Source organism: Temnothorax longispinosus, chromosome 12 (assembly GCF_030848805.1).
Source record: "Temnothorax longispinosus isolate EJ_2023e chromosome 12, Tlon_JGU_v1, whole genome shotgun sequence".
NCBI classification, from domain to species: domain Eukaryota; kingdom Metazoa; phylum Arthropoda; class Insecta; order Hymenoptera; family Formicidae; genus Temnothorax; species Temnothorax longispinosus.
The window spans coordinates 3,057,054-3,071,563 of NC_092369.1; the positions used below are offsets into that span (position 1 = coordinate 3,057,054).

The 14,510-nt window shown below is 37.3% G+C and overlaps 2 protein-coding genes across 6 annotated transcripts in view; both read right to left on the bottom strand.

The window, feature by feature from the left end:
* Nucleotides 1-285: 285 nt before the first annotated feature.
* The window catches only part of LOC139822650 (uncharacterized), an 83,368-nt gene continuing 69,143 nt past the window's right edge, over nucleotides 286-14,510 (bottom strand). For 2 of the 5 annotated variants that reach the window (XM_071794565.1, XM_071794562.1), the window contains 4 exons: nucleotides 12,942-13,038; nucleotides 11,776-12,825; nucleotides 11,610-11,698; nucleotides 286-11,531 (listed from right to left, as the gene is read on the bottom strand). In XM_071794565.1, the coding sequence (XP_071650666.1) occupies nucleotides 2,300-3,310 (1,011 nt within the window). In that variant the 5' untranslated portion in view covers nucleotides 3,311-11,531; nucleotides 11,610-11,698; nucleotides 11,776-12,825; nucleotides 12,942-13,038 and the 3' untranslated portion in view covers nucleotides 286-2,299. Of the gene's footprint in view, nucleotides 11,532-11,609; nucleotides 11,699-11,775; nucleotides 12,826-12,941; nucleotides 13,039-13,153; nucleotides 13,703-13,975; nucleotides 14,507-14,510 lie in introns of those variants that run through there. The other 3 variants (XM_071794561.1, XM_071794563.1, XM_071794564.1) reach the window with 3 other exon arrangements.
* LOC139823254 (protein germ cell-less-like) lies at nucleotides 11,854-13,020 on the bottom strand. The gene is made up of 4 exons (XM_071795635.1): nucleotides 12,942-13,020; nucleotides 12,582-12,825; nucleotides 12,080-12,358; nucleotides 11,854-12,037 (listed from the first exon to the last, which is right to left on the bottom strand). Exons 1-4 carry the CDS (start codon nucleotides 13,018-13,020, stop codon nucleotides 11,854-11,856), a joined length of 786 nt encoding a protein of 261 aa, XP_071651736.1.

Genomic DNA, 14,510 nt, shown 5'->3' on the forward strand with positions numbered 1-14,510 from the left:
TCTTTGTCCCCACTTACGATAAACTAAACCGTCTCTCATCTCATAGTACCGATCTTCTGATTTTTCTAATTTTTCTCGGATCTCACGAATTTTCGGATCTAATGTTTGACATAATTGTAAGTTCGCCTCGAACGAATTATCCTCGACTACGAGTACTTCGTACACTTTACTCAATGCATCAACATGAGGCATCTTTGTTCCCGCTCGATGTTCGGTATAATAATCGAAATCTTGCATCTCTAAAGCCCATCTGGCTATACGCGGGTTTATGTCTTTCTTCTTTAAAACGTCTGTATTAAGGAATTACAATCCGTAACTACTTTAAATCTTATACCGTGCAAATATATTCGGAATTTTCTAAACGCGTAAACGATAGCTAATGTCTCCAACTCGAAGCTGTGATACCTACTTTCGACCTCTGTAGCTCGCTTTGAGTAATAAAACACTGGATGGAATTTTCCATCTTCCTTCTTTTGCAATAAGGCCGCTCCGAAACCAGCCGAACTAGCATCACAATGTAATTCTGTTTCATCTACTGGATTATACAATGCCAAAACAGGTGATTTAATCAGTTCGTTCTTTAAAGTTTCAAATGCCTCCATTTGTTCGTTACCGAATTTGAATACAGCATCTTTTCGCAATAAATCATACAAGGGTTTTGCAATTATCGAGAAGTCTTTTACAAATTTACGAAAATACGCACACATTCCTAAAAATCTTTGAACTCCTCGAACATCCGTGGGTACAGAATAAGTCTTTACTGCTTTTATTCCCGACTAGGGCGGATTCCGTCTCCCGTCACAATGTAACCCAAAAAGTCTATTTTGGTATACAGAAACTTGCACTTGTCTATCCGTAATTCTAACCGATTTTCTATTAATGTTCGAAAAAGTATTTTTAGCACCTCTAAATGTCGCTCTAAAGTTCGCGTCGCTATAAAAAAGTCATCCAGGTAAAGTCGCACGTCACCTGATCGAACCAATTCGTCCATAACCTTCTCTACATGTTCTTGAAACGTCATGGGTGTCGTCAGCCCAAACGGCATCTTAGTAAACTCAAATTGCCCTAACGGGGTAATGAATGCTGTGTATGGAATACTTTCTTCCGCAACGTCAATGTGGTAAAATCTGTCTTTAAGGTCTACCAAACTAAAATACTTGTTACCATTTATTGACTTTACTACTTCCTCAATAACCGGAATAGGATGATTTACTCGTTCAGTTAGCGCATTTAAAAACCGATCGTCTATACACATCCTTATTTCGCCCGATTTCTTTGGAACTAATACTATTCGTGAAGCGTATTGTGATTTACTCGGTCTAATAATTCCCTTGGATTTTAATTCTTCGATTATTTTCTCTACTTGCGCACGCTCGCGATAAGATAGTCTACGTGGTGCAAAATGGAATGGGGTATGTTTCTTAAGTTTAAGTTTAAGTTCCGTATGCACTTTCGGAGTAGGCGGTCGTTCTGCTAGCAAATATTTGTTTCTAAACAACTCCTTTAAACGCTCATGCCACTCAGGCGCAGTTTCCTCGCTTATATTTAATGCATCCACCTCGTCTACCGCTAATACACTCGCGCTTATATTTAAAATCTCACACGCATCTGTTTCAAGAAAATCTACGCGCTCGTTCTCTTTCTCGCGCTTTTCACTCGCATTCTTTTCGCGACTAACCGTTAATCCCAAAATATTCCACGCGTCTCTACCGATAACAACCGGAGCTTGCATTGATGAATCTGGCACTAAACGTAAAAGTAATCCACTTAAATTTTCGCCTTCGAATTCTACGGTCGCGTTTACTACTCCGCTAATCTCTAACGGGCTCTTATTCAATCCGATATATTTATTATTCTCATTATTCACTCGCGTCACTGATTTTACCGGTACAAAAGATTCTTTTATAAAACTAATCGGACTTCCCGAATCTAACAACGTACGCAGGATCAGTTCTACCGATAGCTCAGTACTCACAAACTTATATCGCAAGTCTCTAAAAATCTGTTCTTCTACGACTCCGATTTGCTTCGCTTCGGTCTCCGTCGATCCCTTCGTCGCGTCCCGTGGTTTCTCCTTGGCCGCGTCCTTCTTAACCTTTTGTAGACAGTTTTTAATTCGATGATCTGCCTTGCCACAATTAAAGCAGGAACCTCGCTCACTTTTCGGCTGCTGACAATCTCGACCTTTATGTCCGAACTCGTTGCAATTGTAGCACCGCACTTTTTTTGCTTGCTGCGACTTCTCCTTCTCCGCACCGTCGTTCGCCTCTTTTTTCGCATGGTCGTTCCCTTTTTGCGATCATCCTTTTCCTTCAGGCTCAAGCCGAACTTGCTCGAACGCTCCTAGTAACGCTTCTTTGGTAGGAAACCGCTGAATCTTTGCTTGATTCCTCAGATGCACATCGGATATGCCCTCAATTAGATGGTCGACGATCTCTTCTTCTTCAATTGGCACCTGATTCGCCAACGTCACCTTGTCGTGGAAATGCTCACTAAATGTCTCAGCCACTTGCCAAACACGTTTCTCGAAATTTCTTTTGAGTATTATCCTAGCCGGTCGATGATCGAACATCTTCCTCATCTCCTCGAGCAACTCTTCGACGGAAATCTCCAGGTGTTCTGGCTTAGAATGGAACCATTTCAGTGCCTGGTCCTTTAACTTCATGCCGACTAGAATTCTGGCAGCTCGATCGTCCAACTCGTATGTCGTACATAACAATTTAAATTGTTTTTCCCATCGCCAGTAGACATCGCTGGTACCCTTGAACTCTGACAGCAACTCGCAGATGGCATTGATATTCGGCCTCTGCCTAACCGTCGCTTGTGGTAATGGTGCCGTTACCGACTGTGTTATCGACCATTGTATTGGCGATCCTGAAGACTCACCGGACGAAGCTGGTACTTCCCTTTCGACCGCTCGCTGCCCCATCGTGTCTCTCAAGGTCGCGTTCTCTATGCGTAACACCTCTAATTCTCGCACCACTAGATCCCTTTCACGCCGCAGTAGATCTAACTCTCGTTCTTGAATGCTCGACTCGGTTGCAGAATTTACCGCTCGCACGCCATCGTTTCCGGCGGCCATGTTGTCCTGCCCGTCCTCTTCAACATTCGTTTGTTGCTCTGCGCTGTTTTCTCCGCTGCTCATCCCGACACCAAGCGATGCTTTACTTGTCCTCAGTTCACTTGGATCGGCTTCGCACAGTCTTACGAACAATTCGGCTTTTCTTCCAGCCTTGCTCAGCCTGAGAGCACCTAATCGTTCTTTCAATTCGATTACGGACCACTGCTCGAAGCTTCTACCACAGTACATGCCGTACTTGCACGCACTCGTCGTCTCGCGCCTTCGTTTCAGCAGACACTCGTGATTCCGGATCCCGCCGATCGCCGTATGCTCTCGTCTCACAAGAACCTCGCACGACTACGAGAACACTAAGCTCGCGAAAACTTCCTCTCGTTCCCGCAGCAACCCGTATGGCCCGTTCTTGTTCGCGACTCGTCACGATTTACTCGCGTCCACTGTCTCGCACGCACGCTTATTGTTCAATTATCAGGATCCGATATACGATCTGATGGATCTGATATACGATGGATCTTATATCCCACTTCTGAATTTGTAGGGTAGTGAATCGACTCGTCGTAATAGAAAACTCTCTTTATTTCAAAACGCCTCTTCACTCGACCACTCCCTACGCAAGACTGTTCTCGACGACTCTTCCCTCGCTTTTCATAACAAATACGCATCGCTTCCCGCTCGCGTCTACCTATCTGCGCGTTACAGTTCCGGTTGTAATCCCGCGTCTTTCAAATCTCCTTGCTCTACCTCCTCCTGCCTTACACTTCTTAGAGTCTGTTCACACGAGGCGATTATTTTGACGCGCGGTTGCGCTGCCGCGCGTGGCCGCGCGTTATCGCGAGGCGAGGTGCGACAACGCGCGCATACGTGCATACACGAAACGGCGTACGCGTGACGACGAGCGTCTATGATACGCTTTGCGGCATTTTAGACACATAGGAACTCGCCGTCGCGCGTATGCCGTTTCGCGTATGCGCGCGTTGTCGCAACTTGCCTCGCGACAGCGCGCGGCTCGTGCAAACGTTAACGCGCGGCCGCAATCGCGCGGCAATCGCGCGGCAGAAACGCCTTGTGTGAACAGGCTCCTTGATCTCCTCGGTATCAGCTCCCTGCCGTCAATATATATTTCACTATCTATCACGTAGCGACGGGCACGATTGTCACTATTTCATGGGTTCCCTGGCGGAAAAAATTTCTATGAATAACTACAAAATTTAACTAGAAATAGAAATTTGTACATTTTTGTTGAAATATTAAATTTTTTGTAGAAATGGTTATTTTTTTGTAGAAATATCTACGAAATAGTACCACAAATTACAATGTTCTCAAATCAAGAAATTATTGCAAGTAGTATTTTATGAAAAACTACAATTTATAAAAAATAGTACAAAGATCTACAAATTTTAAAAATTTAAGAAGAAACAAAATCTTAAAAAATTAAAATATCTGCTTACTTGTAGAATACTACAAAAATTTACAAAAGTGTTTCAATTCTAGCATTTTCATGTAGGATTTTGTAGTATTTCTTAAATTCATGTAGAATTTAATAGATTCTGGCAATTATATTTTATATTTTTTTAAATTTTGTAGAAGTATTTCCGCCAGGGTTATAAAGGTTAATCCAGACAAACTTGCATATAGTGCATAAACATAAGCATAAGAGAATTGATTGGTCCACATGCATGTGCATAAGGAAATAGATCAATCCGTTTCTTTATGCATATGGTTATGCACCTATGCAAGTTTGTCTGGATAGACCTTAACTGACTGACAGCGCGCTGAACGCACTGACTGCACTGAGCGCAGTACGCACACGTCAATATATATTGATATATCGACTCGAATAAATTTACTCGCTGGGTTGATAATATAGCAACACTGTCATGGAGGGAATCCGGGGGGACGCTCGACATGTTCTCAAATGCCATCTATCGAGGCAAAAAGCAACCGTACGTACGGCGACGACGACGACGACGTTTCTTAATAGTAAAATTTACCACTTTAGACTTTGCATCGTAATATCTCCGCTCGTAGGGCACGTAGCGGAAAAATAAAAACACTTTTATTTGTAAATCAACCCAAGCTATCGATCAAGCCTACTTAGCACTTGATCCGTTCACTCGTTATTGAGATCTCAAAATATCGGGTACTCGCAACTCGTGCGTTCGCGTAAAAGAGTCACGGTGCGTCTCGCTCCGCGCGTACTTGGCGCGAGACACTACCGTGTCTCTTGATGTAATCATATATCCCAGCAAACACAGATATATAACGATTATATTGCCAGTATATAACAAAACGTAACACGCAATATAACACGATCGTAACAGTTATATAGACGTTAGTTGTAATTTCCCACTATATATAATATAAATATAGATATATAATATAAATATAGCAGTGTTATATAACATTTATATAGCAGTAATATAATTTAAAGAATTATTGTAATATAACTGCAGTGTAACCGTTCCCTTACATTTTATTGTACATTAATTAATTTATAATTTGCCTTTTGTACATACTAATTCCAGAAAAGGTTTTTAAATTAATTCTAAGCGAAAACAAACTGTTTTATTTGCTTTTGCTTGAAATTAATTTAAAAACCTTTTCTGGAATTAGTATGTGCAAAAGACATACATGTTTTTGCGTAGGAAAAGGACAAATATAAATATTTAATAATAATTTTATTAGAAATATTATTGCAAAATTTTTTCAAAGTATACATATATTTGCTTATAAAATTTAATTAATTACGAGGGTCGTTCAATAAGTCCTTAAAGTTGCATACAAATCAATTACAAAAAACGAATCAAGATACTAAACAGATAAGCGGAATTTTGATTAATTGCATTGTATCCAACTTATCAGGCTATAACTGATGCATTTTAATCAGTCAAAACGTGTTTAGAAACAACCACATTAAAACATCATTTAATAGCGTTAATATACACCGCGATGTCTCTCAATATACGAAGGAAGATTAAAATCTATCTAGTGACTAAAGCTTGTTGGAATGACCGCTATAATTAATGTGAACCATCAAACGCATCAACCGTATCAAATACATTAATTAATGTACACTAATGTACACTGATATACAAATATATGTCGAAAGTTTCATTCTTACCGTGTTATTTTTAATGGTTAATTCTTCAGCCAATTTAGAGATGGTTTTTTTCTTATTAAAAATATTGAATTTGCATATTTGTATTTTCCACAATTTTCCAATATTATATGTCGCAGTACACGTGTTAGAATATATGTACATATATATTGCACGATAGCCAAATTCAGCGAGAATCTAAGAGTTAGAGCGCGCAGGAGAGGGCAAACGTACACATGTACGCCTCCCCTCCCCGTGTGTGTGAAGTATCACGACGTGATGCGTGATGCGAGAGAGCGAAGCAAGGGCGTATTACGGACAATACGGACTCACTGCTGTATAGACTCGCGCTGAGAACGGAACATTGATTGTATCACCAATAGTTATTACTCTATCACGGTTAAATATACTTTTGCACTAATAGTTATTACTCTTCATATCACTCCAAGTATTACCGCATCCACAATCCCTTCATGGTAGCAGAGCGTGGTTGTCGGGTTTGCTTGGGTGATCCAGCATCGGCTTTAATAAGGTAAAAGTGTTAGAGCAAAGAAGAGTCCGAACACGAAGGAACGTTCGAGAACATACAAGAAGACAAAATGGAGAGAAAGGAAATCACGATACCGGTGTTTGATGGAGAAGACTACAGCATGTGGAAGAAAAAAATTACTATGTTTCTAAAGTTAAAACATTGTGATGAGGTGATAACCAGAGCAAAAGTAACAGCGGATAAAGAAGACTGGGATGAGAACGATTTGAAGGCGATAAATCTGATTTATAGTGCCATATCGAATAAACAATTGGAGTTTATTTGCGAAGAAACTACAGCTTATAAAATTATAAGAAAACTGGACGAGATGTATTTGAAAGAGTCTACGGCATTACAAATTGTGTGTCGAAACAAATTGGAAAAACTGAGACTAGAAAAGTACAGTGATACAGCAACATTTTTTAGTGATTTCGAGAAAGCAGTCAATGAATTGAGAAGCGCGGGGGCTAAAATAAGCGAAAAGAAAAAATTGAATTATATGTTGAACACGTTGCCAAGCCAGTATAGTTACATTGGCGATCTAATAGACACATTAAAAGAAGAGGATCAAACAGCAGCATACGTGAAAAATAAAATTCAAATTGCTGAAATAAAAAATAATAACGATCATGAAGAAAGAAGATCAAACGCCTTTGCGGCAAAGAAGAGTCCAAGGGGAAGCTGCTTTAAGTGTGGAAAAACAGGGCACTTTGCAAGAGAGTGTCAAGATGGCGGCCAAGCAGGACACAACGGCGGAACATGGCGAGGCTCAATACGCGGTCGCAGCCGAGGCAGAGCCGGAAGAGGCAACTACGGCAGAGGGCGCAGCAACTTCCGTGGCCAACAAGGAGCGAACATGAGCGAACAGAGCGGATCAGGCGCGGGCGCAGGCGCGAGCGCATGGATAGCGACGGCACACGCGGCGAAGAGTGACTCTAGTCAGGACAGGTTAGATAATAAAATCCAGTGGTTATTAGATAGCGGGTGTACCGATCACATTATTAATAATGAGAAATATTTTGAGAAAAATATTTTGCTTAAAGAACCAGTCAATATTTATTTGGGGGATAATAGATATATAAAAGCAACAAAGGTAGGAAATGTAGTAAGCTATTTCGACGCGTTTGGTAAACGAAAGGAAGTAAATATGAGTAATGTTTTTTATGCCGAAAAAATGAATACAAATTTAATAAGTTTCGGAAAATTAACAGATAACAATACGATTATTTCAAAAGGAAATACAGCAAAAATAATAGATGAGAATAATAAGGTAATAGCGGTAGCATACAAGGAAAATCGAACTTACAAAATAACAAGTACCTTGAAATGCGAAGAAATGTTAGTAAATACAGCCGACAGTAATAATAAGATCATGAGTTTGAAGGAGAAATGGCATAGACTAAATACTTTATGTAAACAGCAGTTATTAACGGGCATTCCAAATGAACTTGAGTCAGAGTTTATGAAATGTAAGACGTGTATTGAAAATAAGATGCATAACTTGCCATTCAGTAACAATAGAACAAAAGCTAAAGATATTTTAGAAATTATTCATACTGACGTATGTGGTAGCTTTAAAACAGCGGGTTTAAAAAGAGAAAAATATTTTGTGTCATTTATTGATGATTATAGTAAAATAGCCAAAGTGTACTGCATTAAATCTAAGGATGAAGTATTTGATTGTTTAATTCAATTTATTAATGAATCTGAAAACTTAACTGAAAAGAGAGTTAAAATATTGAGATGTGATAATGGCACAGAATATTTAAATAATAGATTCTACAAATTTGCAAAAGAGAAGGGAATAATTATAAACAATTGTCCAGCGTACGTACATGAACTGAATGGTACTGCGGAAAGGTTTAATAGAACAATAATGAATATAGCACGTTGTCTATTAGCGGAGGCAAAAGTACAAAAAAGATTTTGGCCAGAAATAATCTGTGCAGCGACTTATTTGAAAAATCGCACGTTAGCTAATACTATAGAAAAGAAAACTCCGTATGAAATATTCTTCAAGAAAAAACCAAATGTAGAAAATTTGCGACTGTATGGTAGTAAAGTTTTTGTAAAAAGACCTGAACAGTGTAGAAATTCTAAATGGGACGAAAAGGCAAATATGGGTATTCTATTAGGTTATAGTGATGTAGGATATAGAGTTCTTGTAAATAATAAAATAATAGTTGCGAGACACGTTGATATTGTAGAAAAAGACGTAAAATGTATTGGTATTGATTATGATGATGATATTGAAAGCAACGCTAGTCTAGATGAAAGCTTAAGTGACAATGTGTTCGAAAGTGAGAACGAAACCAAAGAAAAGAAAAATAAAATAAAAGGGGAAGATACTAAAAAGTCAGAGTTAAAAATTCCACGTAGATCTACACGCGATAGAAAAAGTCCAATAAGATATCCAGAGAACAGTTCTAGTAACATTTATGTAAATTATTGTAGAGTTGATACCCCATGTACATTTGAGGAGGCGTTAAATAGTAACAATTGTGAAAATTGGAGAAAAGCTATAGACAAAGAAATAGAAAGCTTAAAGAAGAATAAAACATGGGAGTTAGTTGATAAACAACAAGGTATGGGTATATACAAGAAAATCCGATGAAACGTATAAAGCTAGGTTAGTCGTAAGAGGCTTTCAACAGACGAATGTAATTGATGACATATACGCTCCTGTAGCAAAAACTCAAACCTTAAAAATCATGTTGTCCTTTTGTTGCCAGTCTGGTTTTATTATAGAACATATGGATGTTACTACAGCATTCCTTAACGGTAAAGTAAGCTCGGAGGTATATGTCAGTCAACCTAAAGGTTACAATGATGGAACAAATAGAGTTTGTAAATTGTTGAAAGCATTATACGGACTACGAGAAAGTCCAAGAGCGTGGTATGAGTGCTTGGATGAATATTTAACAGAATTAGGATTTAAGAGAAGTAATCTTGATTATTGCTTATACACTTATGGAGAAGGAATAGAGGCTATATACCTATTAATTTATGTCGATGATTTGTTGATATGCAGTAAAAGCAAAAAGAAAATTCAGAGTATAAAAAAGGCTCTATTAGAAAAGTTTAAAATGAAAGATTTAGGTGAAATTAAAGAATATCTTGGTATTAATGTAGAGTATGATTATCGAAAATGCGAAATGAAATTAAGCCAAACCAAGTATATAAAGTCACTAGCTAATAAATATCAATTACAGAATAGTAGATTATATAGCACTCCTATGGAAACGAATCTGAAAATTGAAAAGGCTGAAAATTGCGAGTCAGATATTAAATATAGAAATTTGATAGGTGCTTTACTATACATAAGTTCAAGTACAAGACCTGATGTAAGTCATAGCGTAAACTATTTGAGTAGATATCAGAATAGTTATAATGAGACACATTGGAAGTATGCTTTGCGAGTATTGAAATACTTATACTTAACAAAAGATCTAAATTTGCATTATAAAAGAAATGAAAATTGCGAAATTATAGATTGTTTTGTAGACGCAGATTGGGCTGGCGATAATGTAGATAGAAAATCTACCTCTGGATATGTAATTAGGTTATTCGGAAATGTAATTGACTGGAAGTCGCGAAAACAAAAGTGTGTAACAAAAGCTTCCACTTACGCTGAGTATGTAGCTCTATCTGAGGCAGTCAGTGAAGTAAAATTTATACGAGAATTGATAGGAATATTTAATGTAAAATTGAGTGATCCTGTAAAGATTTTTGAAGACAATTCTGGAGCAATAAGCATTGCAAAGTATGGAAACTTCACAAAAAATTCAAAGCATATAGAAGTACACTATCATTATGTACATGAAAGTGTGAAAGAGAACTTGATAGAAGTATGTAAAGTCGCCTCAGATGAGAATATTGCGGATATATTTACTAAGGCACTGTGTAAAGAAAAGTTTGAAAGGTTTAGAATGTTAATGAATATCAGGTAAAAAAATGTGAAAGCGTGCAGTGTAGATGTAAGGAGGCGTGTTAGAATATATGTACATCTATATTGCACGATAGCCAAATTCAGCGAGAATCTAAGAGTTAGAGCGCGCAGGAGAGGGCAAACGTACACATGTACGCCTCCCCTCCCCGTGTGTGTGAAGTATCACGACGTGATGCGTGATGCGTGAGAGCGAAGCAAGGGCGTATTACGGACAATACGGACTCACTGCTGTATAGACTCGCGCTGAGAACGGAACGTTGATTGTATCACCAATAGTTATTACTCTATTAAATATACTTTTGCACTAATAGTTATTACTCTTCATATCACTCCAAGTATTACCGCATCCACAATCCCTTCAACACGAAATTAAAATTTTACTAAAATCTACTTGAAATTATTATAAAAGTATGATTTTATCTATTTAGATGATATAAATTTAACTGTCTATTATTTGTTGTTAATTTAAAAATTATAAAATATTTTCATTGAAAGGTCAACTCCAAATTGACTAAAGAACTTGTTAAAAATGAACACGGTAAGAATAGATTCTGTGTATCTCCATAAAGAAAAAAGTTTTTACTGGAGATCCATGTCTCTTTCTATTTAAGCGTTGTGCCAAATAGTAGCGTGTGCCTACGAACTTCGTCTAACATTCGTAATTAAATAGATTAATGTTACAAAGCGTCAATTGAATCCCATGGCCTTTATCTTTACATATTCATAGAGCATTACATTCTCGAAGTGCTAAGCATCCGAAAGTATGTCGGTCGTTGTGTCTTCTTCTCCTAATGTGAGTGGAATGACTAGTTGCATGTTAACCGATACGTACATACAGAGGATAACGTAACTGTTTGTCCAGAGTCATTATCTCGTGCTGAAAATATTAATACGTAACGTAATGCGCACCATATAAATTATATAAGAACACATGCCGTTTTCAATGCTAACTTACTTCTGTGTTCCTCCTCAAACGTAATCTTAACATACGCGAGTCTTGGACATGTTTTACTTGACGTTGTTCATTCAGTGAAAATAGAAACTCTAAAAAAATTTCATATTTCTGTTATTAACTTTGATCTAAAAGTATTGAATCAATCAACTGATAATCTAAAGCTTACTTTATTAGAATTTTATGCTCTTTGTGATTTTCCTTGATATGCTCATAGTCTAGTCTGTGGTTTCTTTCAATCCGCAGGCTAGTTGTGTCTAAAGTCATTAGTAAATCTAGTCCATAATGGAATGCCTTCCATCTCCAAATGTGTTCGCCTGGCTTCTCGACACATCTGCCGCACCGAAAGCACTCCTTGGAAAATTTCTCTTCTGTCATTTGCGCCGGACTGCACGTGGAGCAGAAAATACGTAGTTCCGTCTATATTGATTCTATTAAAAAAGAAAAATTTAATTGTAGCATTTGTAGACTACCCTCTGTCTTTATTTTTATCCATTCTTAACAAGTGAAGCCACTGTTCTCTGTAAGCATCGTGCAGCCAGTCTGGTGGTATTAAATTATCACTGTATAAGATCTTGTCGTCGTGTTCATGTAACAGCAGATATTTCATCCTCAGTGCTTTGAAAGGCGCTGCATATTCCTTGCTCTCTTCAGTCGTTAAAAATGGCTCGGTCCACTTATGATTTTTAAAGTATTCATCAATTTTTAGCGTCTCCTCGTAATTATACAGTGTGCATAAATGTGCAAATAACCTGAAAATAGAGCAATCACATATAATTACACAACAAACACACAGATCCATTACTTGTTACTCTCAGAAGTCAAATATGGATCATTTATAAACGTATCACAAGCGTAGCATCATGTATATGAAAAACTCTGTTTGCAAAATAATCAAATCAGGACTGGCGACCAATTCTGTCATCAAGTCTGGCGAAATTTCCTTCAAAAAGGACGGATGTCGCCATCCGTAACCCAACAGATTGACTTCCAGCCATCGTTTCACCAGCTGCTTTCACAGTAGACACACCATACGACACAGCTGCGTTATAATACGACACAACAGTCTCACTGTTTGTAGTCTCCACCATTATGTCTACGCACTCATCTATTAAGCCTTGCAGTTGAAACAGTGTAGACGTTGCCAGAATAGAAACCATGTCTTTCGGCTCCAAACTGACCTCGTCTTGATACAACGAACCCAATACCACAGACAATGCTGAAACAATTTTAGATATTATTTCTACATGACACGATATAAATCCTTTCTCATATTATTCTTAGTTATTTTTCTGCAGAGTAATTTGTATGTTTAATTCCACGACGTGTCCTTACAATTTATCGTAATATTAGGATCCGTGATTTCGACACTGATGACTTTTTCCTTAGCCTCTCTCCAAGAACCGGAAAACATAGTAGCAAAATATGGACTCTAAAAAAAGAACACATTTTTCTTCACATATCCTAAACTTACATATTGTTGACTAAAACCATAAACAATAAACCATAAACCATAAACACAAACAATAAACTCGTAAATTATCTACCAACGAAAACGTGATGAAATTACAACACCAACTGTACAGAATCAATCGGATAACGAAGTATCTCGCTCCGAAATAAGATTACAGAAACCGACCCTTTAGGGTATTTTCCGTTTCACGCACGATTGGCACGAGCAGAAGCGGAAAGAGACCGCAAACTTGCGCGCGCCGCTATGGCGCATGCTATCAAAGTTATATAATTCCGGCGGTAATTGAAATTATGTTATATAATATTTATATAATATCAACGCAATCGTTGTTGTATAACACGCATATATTGCAGTTGTATAATTGTGCATTTATTATAACATATGAATAACGGAGCAATATAATAGTTTTATAACCTAGTTATATAATAATAATAAAGTAAAGTTATATAACTGTTATGCTACTACAGTATAACACCTGTTATATAATCTGTTACTCCCAGGTTATATATCAATTATATTTGGTGTTTGCTGGGATGATATCATATATAAGTACGGAAATTTTGTTTTTTATATATAACGCTACAAGAAATTATATATAATCATACAGGGTGTCACATTTTAAAAAGCGCACCTCAATAATTCTTTAACGAAGCATTTTCAGCAAAAATGTTTCAGACAAAAGTTGTACGGTTTCGAGTTGTACATAAAATGGTGTCATTAATTTCAATAGTTGCTTGAAGATCACGTGAAGGTCACCTTCAATTTTTTAAATGAAACCGCTTATTTTTTATTGAATATTCTTGTAGCTTATCTCGAGGGCTTTCCAAAACACTATGATTAAATGTTTTTTTTTGTTAAGTATTTTTCGAGTTACAAGACTTGAACGTTACGGTACCGCCAGCATTAGTTGCTCAGGGACATTGATATGACGTCGTTGTCTTCTTACATTAAAACGCTGTCTTTCACATATTGGCAATCACTCGATCATTAGGATGATGTTTATCAGGAAAATGATCATACATTCGAGCTGCTGTACGGTAATAGGCTTCAATAGAAAAAAATAAAATATTCTGAAAATTTTTTAAAATATTTTTTATACTTATAAAACGCTATAAATAACATTAAAACATTATTGTTTAAGTTTATTTTGCAGTAAAATTTATTTAAAGATCGTTATATATATAGTCAACGTGAGTCCAGTAATCGCGCATGATTGGTCGTGACGTCATTATTAGCTATTTTGGATAATTCGCTAGTTTGCAGTAATCCAATATACACATCGTTTTGATTCCGTAATTCCGTTGTTAAGCTATATCCACACAAACTTGCATAGGTGCATAACCATATGCATAACGAAACGGATTGGTCTATTTCCTTATGCACATGTATATGGACATGGACCAATCAATTCTCTTATGCTTATGTTTATG